Genomic DNA, 17,157 nt, shown 5'->3' on the forward strand with positions numbered 1-17,157 from the left:
CTCCTTGCTCATGGGTTAGGCGTGTGCACATTTGACAAACTATTTAAAGAAACATTGTGCATGAATTCATTCAAGGACATAGAAAAAATACTGTGTTTGCACGTTTTGTTAATAAAGTCAAACATTTCAACCTGGCATTCAACATTCATGATGCATGTGGATAATAGTATACTGATGTCAAGCAGCACTTTATGATTTATAAACATTACTCTTGATGAGCCGCATTTTCAAAAAATGTATATTTACAATAAACAAGGTTAACACGCATTGCCTCTCATCCATATTGCTTTAAATATCTTGGCTGTGCCCATGTTGAAAGCCTAAATCAGCATAGTTAGACTGTTCTTGCCCCAGTGGGCAATTTAATCGCTAACCATGCGTCACATGCACTTTAATTACTCAATTCTGCCCAAGTGGACTAACCCAAAATTCTAGTAAAAGTGCCATGTCCCAAACTGGTAAGGGGCAAATATAACTAAATTTGACCCAACATATTCTTCTTTACACTACGTAAGCTTGATAATGCCCCTGTGAGCAGAAATATCAAAATCAAATGTATCATTAATATCCTTGATGTCAATAATAATCAAACGCAAGTTCGGCGTATTTGCCAACTCTATCAAATTTCAAAGGAGTTTCTACATCTACATCAAAACATATCCACCCGATTTGGTGACTCATTCTAGATGTGCCGGCGTCTCTGCTTAGTAGATTTCATCATCTATAACAAATACAAACATAATTGATAGTTAAAATGAATATTTGATAAAACATGGTCATTAAAAAGGCACAAGCCTAGTTCAGAAAGAAAGAGAGGTGTTAACATGTCAGACATTATTTAACCCAAGTGAACTGCCATTTCCTCATCCATATTCATACCATTGGGTACAAGTATTGTATTTGATTATAATCTTAGACTCAAGTCTTCTCAATTCCATAGTATGGTCACCTCCTCTCACTTTTTTAGGTACATTGTCTAACACCGCAAATCTCAGCAGATTACTATTTTGACCATGATTTGACTGAAAGTGCCTTGCCACTGGGTAATTTCTGTCATTATTGCGGATAGCCCGCATGTGCTCTAGTATACGCTCCTTAACCCTGTGTATGGTGCTTCCTATGTAGGCCAATTTACAGGGACAAAAAAGCGCATACACCACATATTCAGGGATCAAGGTTCCCTGAACCGAAATGCGTTGTGGAATAAACGGTGGATTAACCATTCTCCCTGAGTTTTGCGACTTTCTGAGAGCGCGCTTATCAAACTGTGACAGTGTGGATATTGTGTGCCGGTGTGCTCCGCCGGCGTGCACGCCACCCTCCGAGGGGCCCAGACAGTTCGTTCGGAAGGAGCAACTCAGGGGATATATATATATATATATATATGTGTGTAAAGGTTGCCGTTTCGTGATAAGCACTCGCAGGTTGGAATGCAGCTGACAAATGAAAAGCCTCCGGTTGTGACTCCGACCACCTCACTGTGATGCCAACGCGTTTCAAGCTGGACGCTCTTCTTCATGGGCAAAGTAAGCAAAAAAGGACTTGCGATTAGCCACTAGAACATCCCCTTTATTTTAGATTCCAAATAGCTTTCAGGTGAGTTATCTCGCTATGAATTCTGGGACTAGTAGGCAAATGAGTAATCCCCAAGTGGGTCGCTGTCACAGTTTCCTCTTGTTTTCAAAACCAGGGTGAATTAAAAAGTCATGCACAGTTCTTTTCCATATAGCGCACCAACCTGCTCTGTGAAATGCTGCATTTGTAGGCTGCCACAGACCCACTGGGATATCGTGCCGGTGCTACCTCGTGGCCCAGGCAGGACCACATTGTATGTGTAAAGGTTGCTGTTTCGTGAGAAGCACTCGCAGGCTGGAATGCATGCATTACCCACTCACAGTGATCTGCTGCCGCATACCCCGCCTGCTGCTCCCCTCACACAAGGCCCGCGCATTACCCACTCACACACTGGCCCTGCGCCTCAACCCCCTCACACAGGGCTGACTGTTCCCCTCACACAGGCCTGACTGCTCCCCTCACAGATGGCCGAATGCTCCCCCTCACATAGAGCAGGCTGCTCCCCTCACAAAGGGCCAGCTGCCCCCTCACTCCCCTCCATTGTTTTGCTTGTCTCACCCCCGCGCGATGCTCACGGCCTGCTGCTCACCACAGTTTACCTTCATGTGTTTTCACAGGTTTTCTTGTCTTCTCACACGCCACCCACTGCCCTTTAACACTGTGCTTGTGTTCGTACAGAACCCGCAACTCTACTCACATCTGTCTTCGAATTTACTCATACACCCACTGCCTCACCACGTTTTTTCATGCTCCTTGCACATACTACACTAACGCGGTGGGGGGGACTAAGAGAGAGGAGAGAACATGAGAGAAATAGGTAAGAGTATACATAGAGGTGAAAAGAGGAGAGTGAAGATAGAGGGGAAGAGAGAGGAGATGAAATAGAGCGCAAGAGAGCGCACAAGAGAGAAAGGGGCCTTGCAGAAGATGTATCACCTTTCAGAGGCAGATAGTTGCAGAAGAATATGTGTGTGAGAGAGAAAGAGAGAAAGAGTGAGAGCAGAGCAAGAGCAGAGCGAAAGGGGGAGATGCAGCCAGACAGGGAAGAGGGGGGTATGCAAGAGAGAGGACAGCAGGTGCACCCTCAGAAGTGAAACTAAGGGTCAGGCTCTGGAGTTTCCGTTTCTGTGTATTCTAAGTGGTAGTGTGTATATCGCGTATTGTGCTGCTGTTGTGTTGTATTTACGTTGTTTTGTATGGTATAGTGAGTGGGTGATAACTTGCATGACTTGTGCCGGTATGGTGTGTGTTATGTTATGCTCTTGGGAGTATTGTGTGTGTGAATTATGCCGTGCAGTACGTAGGGGCAGATTTATTAGCCCTGTGCGTCACTTTTGCGCCGCCGTTGAGTCACTTTTGTGACGCAGCGGCGGCGCAAAGCCAGCGCCATGCTGCGGCAGATTTACAAAGTGACGCATCTAGAGAGATGCGTCACGTTGTAAAGCTTGCGCCACATGTGGGCGCACCTTCACAGGGGGGGGCGTTCCGGCGCAGGAACGTCTCCGAAAAGTGGCTGAGTGAAATCTACAAGATTTCACTCAGTCACTTTTCCGGCCATGCTGCGTCAAATCCCTGCGCCTGCTTGAAGCAGGCGTAAGGATTGACGCAGCATTGTACCGATAGGGCACCCCGAGCCTTGCTGGAGCTGCGTCGCGCTTGCGATGCAACTCCAGCAATGCGCCACCCTTCAGCCATCACGTCACGCATCTGTTTATCCTTGCGCCACGATGCGCTGCATTGTAAATGCGGCGCATCTATTGTGGCGCAAGGGTAAACTTGCGTGACGCATCTTCCCTGGCGCATCCATGCTGATTTGCAGGGATGCGCCAGGGAACATAAATCTGCCCCGTAGTGTGCAAGTAATACTTGCTGCATATGCTTTGCAGATTTCGTGTGTGTACCTTGTATGCATATTGCTCGGATTACGCGGGGTGTGTGTCGCGTGACAGTAGGCTCCTCATATGCCGGCAGCCCCCACACATTTCACTCAAGGGATGTGACTCGAGACGGTTCCAAACAGGCCTTGGTTCAGGTGGTGTGCTGTGTGTGCAGGCACAACGGGTGACACAGCACCCCCTGGCTCCTTAACATCTGGGTATTTGAAAGTACCATGGAAGGGATGCCCGCATTCGTTGCCAAGTTCTTGAGGTAGGCGGGGCCCAGAGGCACGTGCAATGGGATATACAGAACGTTTCACAGGGAACTTACACAAATGCCTGTTTGTTTACGTATGAAGGAATACACGGACACGTGCATAAATAAACAGGCACATTTCAATGCGTGCACGTCCGTGTGCACTTTTCGGAAAATATTAACACATGCATAAATATATGTAGTAACGGGCAAAAGTAATCATAGAAATAAAAGTGCGCATGCACACAGAGAAATAGATGGACTTACGCATAAACATACATATGTGAACGTGTTCGTGTCTGTGTGCGAGTGAGCACTACGAAGATAGTGACACAATCATAGATATTTGTGTTTGAACAGAAATACACATGTTTACATGTCGAAATAAGCCTACATATGCATACATAAATGCACACATATGTGTTGTACGGATAGTGGAGCAGAGACATGAATGAATAAATATACACATACTTGTGCCTCCTATGGATCGCTGGTGTATGCAAATACACACATATATATATCGTTTTTTTTATTTTCTTGGCCGGATTCGCAACCCCAGCGCGAACTTGGCAGATTTATTTTTTTAATGCTTTTTTTGGCCCTGGGGGTCCTTGTGGGACCCCCAGGGCCCACAAGCCCTGAGCAGGCCTAGGGGGTCAGAGTGTTTCTACCCTGCCCCCTCTTCTTGTTTTTAAACATCCTTTTCACTGTTTTCTTGTGACTCGATTCTACCGAGCCACAAGATGGCTGCCAACACTTCCTAGTTTGGAGGTTGACAGCAAATTAGAATAAAGCTCGTGGACGGGAGTGTTCGCGAATCCACCGCGGCCATAGATATCGAAACTGGTATTTTTTTAACTTCTCAGCAACTACTGAACGGATTTACACCATTTAAAAAAAGGTCGTTTTCTGAACCAAGCACTACCTTTTTGTCAAATTTGGGGTAATTCCGTTTAGCAGGTCGGGCTGTAGCCTTGCCTAAAGTTTCCTATGGGAAATTGATTTTTTGACTCTTATTTTTGGAATATTTCAGCAACTACTGAACGTATTTACACCATTTAAAAAAAGGTTGCTTTCTGAACCAAGCACTACGTTTTTGCCAAATTTGGGGTCAGTCCGTTCGGCAGTTTGGGCTGTAGCCTGTCTCAAAACTTCCTATGGAAATTAACATACGAAAAATGCGTTTTAGGACCCCCCTTTTTTTTCAGCCCCCGCTTGACGAATGACCCCCAAAATTTCAGGATAGGAGCTGACCTTGATGGACTTTTTTGGGGGAGAATTTCACGAGGATTCGTCAAACAACGCCAAAGTTATTAGCAAATCATAAAAACGCTTTTCCTATGGAAACTAGGTTCTAACTATAACTACCTACTGGCGACCGCCAGTGGGTAATATATATATATTTGCCATCTAGGCCCATTGGAGTCATGCACTCCAATGGGCCTAGATGGTAAAGTTTTCTTAACTTAAAACACGCCACAGGGCGTGTTTGCACACATGTTTCCTCAGGCCCCACCCCCTTCCTTCACCATTGTGCAAACGTGTCCTCTGGCGAGTTGTAAGTTGGGGAATTACTTCCCCTTCAATACTGAGGGTCCCAGAGGGCCAACTAGCCCACAAGGTACCTCCAGTATGCGCCAGGGAGCTGCGTTGCAGAGAGGTGTTCAGAGGCCACGCCCCTTTTTACACCTCTCTGCAACACAGCTCTGTGGCGCTTACTGGAGGTACCTAGTGGGCTAGTTGGACCCTAGGGACCCTCAGGATTCAAGGGGACTTAATCTCCCAACTTAAAATGGCCACAGGGCGTGTTTACACAGTGGTGAAGGGAGGGGACGGGGCCTAAGGTGACGTGGGCAAACACACCCTGTGGCGCGTTTTAAGTTGGGGAAATAATTCCTCTTCAACCCTGAGGGCCCCTGGGGCCAACTAGCCCACCAGGTGCTTCCAGTAAGCGCCACTGCACTGCGTTGCAGAGAGGTGGTCCAGGCCGAGCCCCTTTTTACACCTCTCTGCCACGCAGCTCTGTGGCGCTTACTGGAGGTACCTAGTGGGCTAGTTGGACCCTAGGGACCCTCAGGATTCAAGGGGAGTTCATCTCCCAACTTAAAACGGCCACAGGGTGTGTTTATACGGGACGGGGCCTGAGGTGACGTGTGCAAACATGCCCTGTGGCGCGTTTTAAGTTGGGGAAATAATTGTCCTTCAATCCTGAGGGCTCCTGGGGGCCAACTAGACCACCAGGTGCTTCCAGTAAGCGCGACTGTGCTGCGTTGCAGAGAGGTGGGCCAGGCTGTGCCCCTTTTTACACATCTTTGCAACGCAGCTCTGTGGCGCTTACTGGAGGTATCTAGGGGGCTAGTGTGACCCTAGGGACCCTCAGGATTCAAGGGGAGTTAATCTCCCAACTTAAAACGGCCACAGGGTGTGTTTACACGGTGGTGAAGGAGGGGACAGGGCCTGAGGTGACGTGTGCAAACACACCCTGTGGTGCGTTTTATGTTGGGGAAATAATTCCCCTTCAATCCTGAGGGCCCCTGGGGGCCAACTAGACCACCAGGTGCTTCCAGTAAGCGCCACTGCGCTGCTTTGCAGAGAGGTGGTCCAGGCCGTGCCCCTTTTTACACCTCTCTGCAATGCAGCTCTGTGGCGCTTTCTGGAGATACCTGGTGGGCTAGTTGGACCCAAGCGACACTAAGGATTCAAGGGGACTTTATCCCCCAAATTAAAATGTCCACAGGGCGTGTTTGCACACATGTCACCTCAGGCGCCCCCCTCCCTTCACTAGTGTGCATACGTGCCCGTGGCACGTTTTAAGAGGTACTTTTAATCCCCCTGCCCTATTATGTACTAGGGTCTTACGGAGGAGGTCATGCTAATCACAGGGGTACGCCAACGCATAGTGTTCCCTAGTGTATGTAGGTGTTTTCACTGTATTCTAAGTGTCTTTTAGCATAGCACTGGCTCTAGGCCTGGTTAGTCAGTTACCACCAGTACCCGTCTGAAAAAGTTGTGGGCACAGGATGATTTTGCAACAAGGCCTCTTTCTGCTCCTCTGTTGGTTCTTTCTGCACATGTCTTGCTTCTTCCTGCAATTTTCTTCGTCTTTGTGGACTTCTGTTGCCTCTTTCTGCATTTCTTTTGCTTCTTTCTGTGCGTTTTTTCTTCTTTCTTCACATGTCCTACCTCTGTAGGCAAAATTAGAAACTAGCATTTGAAAAACCTTTGAAATTCACTGAAAAAACCAAAGGTTTCAGGTACCTTATAGTTAGAAATTAGCATTTAAAAAACCCTAGGTTTCTGGGGTGTTATAGTTAGTTGGACATTTCACTCTTACAAAACCATTGAAATTCCCCCGTTATAGTTAGTTCAGCTAACTATAACTCGCGCCCCCCGCAATGCACTGCTGATGACGTCACATATTACATCACTCATGACATCACTGATGACATCACTCATGACATCACTGATGACATCTCAAATGACATCACTGATGACATCACTGATGACATCATCCATGTGATAATTTCCTGCATCTTCTCACACCGTAATGTAACTTTTGATACGCCCACTCTAAATTACAGACTGCCATTCTCAAAACCATAGACACTCCAAGACCTATAACTACATACCTGCTCACTGATTCTTAAGTCTACACTCACATCCACTCACTCACCCGTACAGTCACTCATACTTACGGTCACTCAGTACTGGACTATCATATGCACTCATACACCTATAGAGACACTAACACACCGCCACTCATCCATAGACATACTCACACACCTAGTCAGTCATGCAAATATTTAATCACACTCCCATTTACTCACCTATACAGTTATACACACACCGGCTCACTTACTCAAAGAATTACCAGCACATTCTTACGCTCTTATCAGGGGCGGCTGGTGACATTTAAAAGTAGTGGGGCATAAAAGTTTGGGGTCAGTGCACGTCAGCCTGACTGTCATAAGAGGGGTTCTCCCCCCGAGAAAATGTTGAAAAAATATTGGGCAAATTGTGCATTTTCAAGCATATGTAAGAAAACAAGAAAGTTAATAAAGCAATAAATAAAGTGTGTTATGACATCAATAAAGAGATGTTATACATAGGTAGCTGCCTATTCAATATAACCACAGAACCTCATAACAAACCTTGCGATAACAATGCTGGGTACCTCGGATTTCTTTATTGATATAAAATGAACTCTACAGAGGAAAGGCAAGTTATTGTGATTTGCCAGCCGGAACACAAAGTTCATCCCCTGACAAATTCCTTGAATGTTTTGTGTGCATTTGGGAGGAGCTGAAAAGGGTGTTTTCGCCAAACCACTAGACACGTGTCAGGCCATAAACACTGGGCTCAGGACATTTAATAGCATTGTTAACATATCGTGATATGACAGTGAAAAATGCAACTAGAGAGTGAGTCAAATGCAATGTTCTGCTCAACCCCCAACGCACATAACTGAAGTGAGGCAGCAGAAACTCAGTTAGTGACATGCCAACTCATTGGTATATTTTAGGTTGGCTTAACCTCGAGTGTTTCAGGTACATTAGAGTGGTTTCTAGACATTCTTTCCGTTTCTTTTCTAGGAATGGGTGGTATCGTGTTGCCATATAAGGGCCATTGATTGGCCATGGTTAATGGCACGGATTGCCTGACCCACATGTGCTCCGCAATCAACATGTTAAGTATTGTAAAGTAAACCCCGCAGGCCAGACATAGTATAACACCTAATATTAGCGTGACAGTGGCCTGCCTGGAACATTCTGTCCCCGAGTGCCTCTGCCCTGTGGCCAGGCCCGGACATCCTAGAAAGAGAGGTTACGAGTTCATAAACAAACCCCCTCTGACTTCCCCGACCCCCAACTCGCTTCCTCCTCGTGTGCGGTGTGCGCTGACACTGCCTGTGATCTGAGGCAGGCTGGGTTCATGCAGCAGGGCCGTTCAGCAGGAACACTGCCATCCAGCTGTTCCTACACACCACGGGCCTTTCACTCCCCGACTAAGACTCTGCAATCAGTGCAATGCTGTGGCAGCGGCAATTGGCCTAATGTGCAGGAAGAGTCTTTCGACAGACAAGCAAACCAAGAACAGAAATAAACTAACCACATCCTTTTTTGTGATGCGCAAACTAAATCCGAAGCAACAACATGAGCTTTACAAGAGCCCCAGCTGCGTTTCATTACACACACATTAATTTCAAATCACTTAAATATCCATAGTATTGAGGGCATGCCTGAAATTCTTGATGAAGGTCATTTCACCCTTCCACATGAACGAGACAGTAAAACTTACAGCTTTTTCCCCACCAACAAATCTAATGCAGCAGAAAGTGCCTTACACATGCTAGAAGTCAGATCACCCCAGACATCGGGAAAACACATCAGTTCTTTATAGGATATTCACCGCACCTCGCGATGCCATAATAAATTGGCCCACTGTTTGATTTGGCCTGGGTTTCATTTTTCAGGGCTAATAATAGTATTTAAACCTTTACTGATAACCAGGGGGAACCCACATTCCCTCTCTGTTGAACATATATAACATCAAGAGTGTCATTATAGTGATTTACAGGGCTCATATATAAGGTTCAATAGAATATAATATTCAATCACTGCAGGTCACTGAGAAAACAATTCTGAACAAAGTTGTAGGATGCCTGAGTTCTTGATCGATTTACAGCCACAAGAACCAGTCCTGACCTTTCTCGTTAATTAATGGATAAATTGGGCCGCGCAGGGATTTTATATTTCATTGTAGGCCAATCCACACCTTTGTCTCCCTAGAATTATTCTGCCTTTTTGAATTCAGAAAAACTTCACCTTATACAATGGCATTAGTCAGTCGCGGTTCGCGGGGGGGGGAGTGGGGGGGGGTCGCGCACGGGGGGAATGAAATATGTTTTTTTAAAACTTACCTCACAGCCGGTCCACGGGTCCACGCCACCTCTCAGACCTATGATCCCCTGGGCGCCTTCACTAACGGTACTGGAGGGGCCTGCCAACCCCTCTCAGCCAATCCTGGCGCTGCCAGCAGCGCCAGGATTGGCTGAGGGCACAGCTTACGCTACGCCCGCCGCCTGCCCATTAGAGACCGAGGGGCTCCTAATGGGCATGCGCAAGGCAGTAAAAACACAAGTACGCATGACTGGGCACGGACTAAAAATTAATCTCCATGCCCACTCATGCGCACTTGTGCTGCCTTTCCCTGGCTTGTGACAATGCATGTCAGTCAACATGACGCCGGACCGCCCACGGTCCGACGTCATGCTGACTGACATGCATTGTCAGTTAGTTCTCCCGACCCTCGGTGTCTCTGAACTTAAGTAAACTAAGTTCAGAGACACCGAGGGCCCTGCGGGCGCGGGAGGGTGCGCTGGGGCGGGGGGGCTATGCCCCAACGCCCCAATGGACGATCCGTGCCTGGCTCTTATACAATCACTGATACAAGCACACACTCATCCATACAGCCACTCTCACAATCACACACTCTCACTTATAGCCATTTAAATACTCTAACACACAAATATACTACCTTTCACATATGTAGTTACTCACACATGTACCACTGAGATATACATTCACTCACTAACACACCCATACACACACTCACCCACCAATACAGTCCATCACAGATGGAGTCTTGAAACCATGCACCCAGTGAATCACCCACTCACACATCTATGCACAGAGTCACACACACCCCACCCACACAAACACTCAGGCACCCATACAGATACTCAGACAACCAATGAATAACTCATATAGACACTTATGTAGTTATTTACAAACCCATGCAGCCGCTTACACACCCACAGACAGACGGATACAGAGATTCACACCGTTTAGTCACTAACCCATGCATTCAGTAAGATATGTTTAATCACTCACTCATAGAGTCAGTCACGCACCTAGTAAATCATTCATTCAGACACTTATACACCCACTCATTCTTCAATACGCCTTTCCCTATAAATATATTAAACATATTTAAACTTTACAGAAATACACAGTCACTGGATGATGTCATGAGTGATGTCATTTGAGATGCCATCAGTGATGTCATCAGTGATGTCACTGACCATGTCATAAGTGATGTAATATGTGATGTCATCAGCAGTGCATTGCGGGGGCGCGAGTTATAGTTAGCTGAACTAACTATAACGGGGGAATTTCAATGGTTTTGTACAAGTGAAATGTCCAACTAACTATAACGCCCCTGAAACCTATGGTTTTTTCAGTGAATATATATATATATATATACACACACACATATATATATATATTATCTACTGGCGGTCGCCAGTAGATAGTTATTGTTAGGACCGTGTTTCCATAGGAAATCTGAAAATTCTATTTTGAATAACTTTGGCGCCAGTTGACGAATCTTCGCGAAATTTTCAAAACTAATGGGGCGCTCCGCTCAGCTCCTACCCTGAAAGTCTCGGGGGGATTCGTCAAGCGGGGGCTGAGAAAAAAGGGGGGTCCCAAAACGCGTTTTCCCCATGCATTTTCCCATAGGACCTTTAGTCGAAGGTACAGCCCGAACGGCTGAACTGAATTACTTGAAATTTGGCAGAGAGGTAGTCCTCAGGTCAGGGAAGTGCCTTTTGCATATATGGAGTCAATCTGTTCAGTAGTTTTAAAGAAAATTGCAGTTAAAAGCACATACATATCTATAGACGCGCACGGTTCCCGCACCCTAACGTGCGCGAGCGTAATTCTGATTGGTGGTTAAATGTTCGCCAATGTTCGAATCGGTCGAAATCAGGAAGGGTCGGCCGCCATTTTGTTTGTTTTCAGTGCGAGAGTGAAGAAGGAAGGTGGCGAACGTGAAAAGGGGGCAGGGTAGAGAGTTCCTGACCCCCTAGCCTTTGTCAGGGGGTCCCTGAAGGACCTCGAAGGCAGAAAAAAACATTTTAATTTTTTGTCAAAAAATCGCGGGGTGCGCGCACGGTGCGCGAACGGTACGCGCACCTTGAGAAACACTAAAAAAAAAAGGGTGCGCGAACGGTGCGCGCACCGTGAAAAACACTAAAAAAACAAAAAACCTTTTTAACACGTAGTTTATTGTAAAATAAATATATAAAAAATATAATAATACATACATAACTTAGCATTTAAAAAACCGTACAAATTCACTGAAAAAACCATAGGTTTCACACACGTTATAGTTAGGAATTAGCATTTAAAAAACCTTGCAAATTCACTTAAAAAACCATAGGTTTCACACATGTTATAGTTAGCTGGACATTTCACTCGTAAAAAACCAATGAAATTCCCCCGTTATAGTTAGCTCAGATAACTATAACTCGCACGACCGCCACTCTATCCAAAGGATGATGTCATCAGTGATGTCATGAGTGATGCCACTGACCATGTCATGAGTGATGTAATGTGTGATGTCATCAGCAGTGGATTGCGGTCGCGCGAGTTATAGTTATCTGAGCTAACTATAACGGGGGAATTTCATTGTTTTTTTACGAGTGAAATGTCCAGCTAACTATAACATGTGTGAAACCTATGGTTTTTTAAGTGAATATATATATATATATATATATATATATATATATATATATATATATATATATATATATATATATATCAGTGGTAGAGAGCTCATTCTAAGAAACCTTTGCCATCTAGGCCAATTGGAGTGTATGACATGTGAAGTGGCATTCACTGTCGGCAGACCCAGTGCTAATACTGAGAGGGATGTGGGATACAAAGCAAGCAGGAGAAGGATTATTGAACTTGCTGGCAGAGGAGAAAACAGCTTTCATTCATTCACAGGTATACTTGATCCATTACCATCCATTCAGTCCATCTCTTCCTAGTTGTTACGTCCTGAGTTTGAGCAAAAAAGTTTAAATCCTGAGTGTGTCAGGCTTTAGGATCTTGGGAAAGACGTTTATGCTATGAAGGCACACGGAAAGCAGTCAAATGGATGCTGCTGATGGCTGGCAGCGCCGGGGAGTTTATACTGAATAATTCCTACTTTCATCATTTTAAAGTTTGGAACTCATCATTCTAAAAGGAGATGACAACATTTTGCTGATAAGAAAGGAATATTTTTTGATCCAACCTTCAGACAACCTTCCTATTTCATTAACTTCTTTGTAAGTAAACATTCAGTTCACACTGTATATTGACTTCAGTTTCTATGGTCAATTTTGTCTGTTAATGTTATCCATATATCAATTAATATAAAAGCGTTGACTTCAACATTAAAGTTTCATTCTCATTGCCTATTGTTCAAATGCCTTCCTTGTGACTTAGTAAAGGATGGCATCAGAGACTCAGCTGGGTCACCAGAGGCCTGGCTAAGTAGCAACTGCATTTAAAGGGTGAGGTGCAGGCTGCAATGACCATAGACTGCTAGGTTCTACAAAGTGTGCAATGGCTGAGCTAAAAAGCAATCAATGGAGAAGTACCTAAGAGCTTATCAGACCTCTTCCTTTGCCAAAAAACTGCCACATCACTGCGCTCCTGTAACGACCGCAAGTGTCCATCCCGCAATGGTGTTTGTCCAAATTTGCTGCAGAGAATTAGAAGTGGCAGGAAGCCAACTATGAAACAGTCTTATTGAAGACAAAAGACTCAACAAATTGACCAGAGTGAAGCAGAAATTTAAACAACTCGGCTCAAGTGGCAAGCATGAACAACCTGATGACTGCAGCTGCCCATGTTTTAAGCCTCCCCATGGTTTCCCTTTTGTTATCTATTTAAGTGTAGTGTGTGCAATGCAATGTGATAATCCTGTTCATTACCTACCTCAACTGTACTTAGGACCTGCTGTATTTTATGTTTGCCAATCAACGCTCTCCTGCATTCCCTTGTATTATTATTGATACCTGTTTGCCATATGATTTAGGATAGTAAGAAAACAAGTCTAAGCTCAGAGGGCCAAAGCCACTGCTTTAACCAGAAGCCTCTCAACTTCCAAGCACCTTTCTCTGCGGTGAACAGTTTCTCAGGGTTATCCTGGTATCATTACAAGACCACATATGGTAACATAGTGGGTGGCGGGAAATGGATTGCCCCATCCGTCACTGTGAAACAATGACCAAAGTGTCAGCACCAACTTACTGAATGAACTATGTGAGCACTGATTGGGGGTATTCAATTTAAAATGAATGCAACTTTTTTGTGTTTGTGTTTTATGCATGGTGGCATGATGCTGAATCAAAGTAAGAACACCAACATCAGCAGCAACAGGTGAGAAGAGGGAGCAGGCAGAGATTAAGAAAAACCGTGATAAAGGAATGTATCTTGTGTTATGTATTTAAAGTAGTGTGGCCCTGCACCCAAAAAGCAGTTTACAATTTGAAGGGGTACTCTTTTCTGTTGCAGGATTTTCAATCGTATGTGTGGTACATAGTTGAGACCGGAAAACAGAAGAGGTTTTATGGAATTGGCTATAGATGGATATTTGTAATTAGGACTTGACTAGTAGTTTAGCCACTTTTATTATTTCTTCACAGAGATATATCTAGTGCCTAGTATTTAATACCAATATAACTGGTGGGGAACACTTATACAGCTCTGAGTGTTGTTCTAAGTCGTTTTATTCATATTTGGCTTCATCATCACTTCATCCACTTATAGCTAAACCCAGTGGCAGCTGGTGTGATTTGAAAGTGGTGCGGTGTAAAAAAAATGATTGCACTGCACTGCAGAGAGCGAGCCTAGCGAGCGAGCCTGAACAACCTTGGGAGGGTTCGGGGGGGGGGGTCTCCCCCCGAGAAAATGTTCACTTAGTTAATCAAAACACCACAACGTGAAAGCAAAACAACTAGAAATGGCAAAATGTGGGAATTTGAGTGGAAGCTAGCTAACTAACAATTTGCATTACAACTGACAATTAAACGTTGTACAACTGAATAAGACCGGGGACGCGGCGATTCAAGATACTTGTTACACTGACATTTGAGGGGAAAAAAACTTCAGAAATAGGAAAATTCATTGACTGACATGAAAATTTATTTCTGACTCCTAAATAAACGAAGGAGACTAGCTGACCAGTCCCAAGGAAGCTTAAACAGAGAGACTGTAAAACAGCAGGTGGACTTCCTGCAGCCCTTGTCTGTGAGCACGACTGAGCAAACTCCTTGGTTAAGCATTTATTTTTTACATGCATTTCCATTCCTGTAGCGCTAAGCCAGCTTCTGAGCACTTGAACTTGAAGGAAAAGGCGCTGATGAAAGTAGTACGGAGGTAGAAAAATAGTCACTGCGAATTACTTCACAAATCGGTAAATGTAGCCTCCTTCACCCTCCCAAAAGCTACGCAGCCCTTTATCCTTGCTGCACTCAGTTGCGGCTGGTGGAACATGGCAGTCGAGGGTATGGGTCACAGGGGGAGGGTTATTATTTTAAAAAAATTAAAACTTACCTTACCGGGTCCTGAGTCCCGCACCGCCTCAGCTACTGACAGTGGCGGCTTCCCAACAGGAAGTAGCCTCAGGCAGCCTCCCTCCTCTCCCCTAAGCCAATCACAGTGTTGCAATAGCAGCGTTGTGATTGGTGAGGCGCAGCGGGGAGCACCCAAGCCGGGCCATTTTCTCTATGAAGGCTGCATGCAGCAGCCTACATAGAGAAAACGGGAGATTGCGCATGACTGAGTTGGTCAGCCCTGGGGCCGACCAAACAGTCAGTACCCACAACAGTGGGCAAGCCACTCCCCCTTGCCCTCGAGCAGGACCTCCCACCCGCCCGCCCACAACCAGGCTCTCCAGGCACTTCTGCTTTCTCGCAGTGCGAGAAGCAGAAACATTAAATGGTAGTTTTACCATTTTATGTTACTTCTTCTCGCACTGCGAGAAAGCAGTGGGGTGACGCCCCACTCCCCTATGGAGGAGCCGCCACCTCCTGTTCTCTTATTGATACAATTTTCAGGTGACCAACAAATATTTATTAGAACTCGAATTTTGAGAAATCAATTGAAGGCAATAATGGCTGCTCCAATATTTCAATGCTTGTCTGTTTTTTCCAGCATTTTCATTTCTACTCTCAGTGGTTGTAATGTTCTAATAGCATAACAGCCCTTCTGATTTCGGGTTCACCAGTTTTTAAAGCCTTTTACCTTCGACGCGTTTCGTTGGTAATTCTTATAAAGCCATCTTTATCAAGACAAAAAATAGGCTGAAGGTCCTCATCTATTATACAGGGACCAGGAGAAAGCACAGGAGCACTTCCGCATTCGAAGCCGACGTTATTGAGGCCAAAAGGTGACGAACATTGAGGGAGGAGTATTACGGACCCCCGTCACTTCCATGAAATAACCATCAGGAAAACTAGCCGGAAAATATTTACATAGAATAAATAGAACATACAGCGCTCCACTACGTGAACCAATAAGAGAACACGGAGCATAGATCGGGAAACTGGAATTGAGACAAACAGGTCCCTGTATAATAGATGAGGACCTTCAGCCTATTTTTTGTCTTGATAAAGATGGCTTTATAAGAATTACCATCGAAACGCGTCGACGCATCTGAATAACGCAATCCAAGGGAGAACTGTGGTTGATCTTTAGTAGATATAACGGTGTTTATATATCACTAACCACGGTCCAACATAAATGACCCACTAGGATGTGTAATCCATGACAAAGTGCACTGTCTTCTGTTGTTTTCTGTTATGCGGGCTCATAACAGGCTGTTGATTGTATTTGAGTGAAAATTTGTATATCTTGAAATATTGAATTTTTTTTGTGGTTTTTAAACTTCATGCAAATGTACAATTGATTTTATGAAATGTATACACAATTTTTTACAATAAATGTAAGATGTGCTTTTTTTGAATATTATTGACTGTTGTATTAATATAGTATTATACCATCGTGTCCCAGCATAGGGATAGTATCTCCTTAAGTGTGATAAGTACCCCATTCCCTTCAAAAGATAAGGGGTCTCTCTCGGTCATTTATACGCAGCCACCATAGATGCGCCATATTTACAATACGGCGCACTATGGCGCAAGGATTGACAGATGCGTGAGAAATTCTGACGCATCTGTTGAAGGAAAAGACCCGCATTGCTGGAGTCGTGTCGCAAGCACGACGCAACTCCAGCAATGCGTGTTGAGGCCTATTCCCACTACACTGCGTCACTACTTACGCCTGCTTGAAGCAGGCGTAAGGTTTTGACGCAGTGGCGTCCCAAAGTGTAGATTTCACTGAGTCACTTTTACGAGGCCTTCCTGCATGGGAACGCCCACCCTGCATACATTATACCTGACGCAGGTATAATGTGACGCAGGGCTTTACAACATGACGCATCTCCCTAGATGCGTCACGTTGTAAATAGGCCGCATTGTTTGCGCCGCTGTTTCGTCAAAAAAGTGATGCAACTGCAGCGCAAAAGTCACGCAAGGGGCTTGTAAATCTGCCCCATTGGATTTAAAATGAGGCAGTTTGCAAGATGCATTTGTCACCTACAATCCTC

The 17,157-nt window shown here is 45.0% G+C and overlaps 1 protein-coding gene across 2 annotated transcripts in view; it reads left to right on the forward strand.

Moving 5' to 3' along the window:
- LOC146809170 (uncharacterized) overlaps window positions 1-17,157 on the forward strand; it is a 190,556-nt gene that overhangs the window by 92,898 nt on the left and 80,501 nt on the right. The window contains exon 4 of one of the 2 annotated variants that reach the window (XM_085615959.1): window positions 13,902-13,928. The exons of the other annotated variant lie outside the window; for it this stretch is intronic. Within the exon in view, the coding sequence (XP_085472085.1) occupies window positions 13,902-13,928 (27 nt within the window). The remainder of the gene's footprint in view (window positions 1-13,901; window positions 13,929-17,157) is intronic. 2 annotated transcript variants of the gene reach the window in all.

This window comes from Triturus cristatus, chromosome 7 (genome assembly GCF_964204655.1).
Source record: "Triturus cristatus chromosome 7, aTriCri1.1, whole genome shotgun sequence".
Lineage (NCBI taxonomy): Eukaryota > Metazoa > Chordata > Amphibia > Caudata > Salamandridae > Triturus > Triturus cristatus.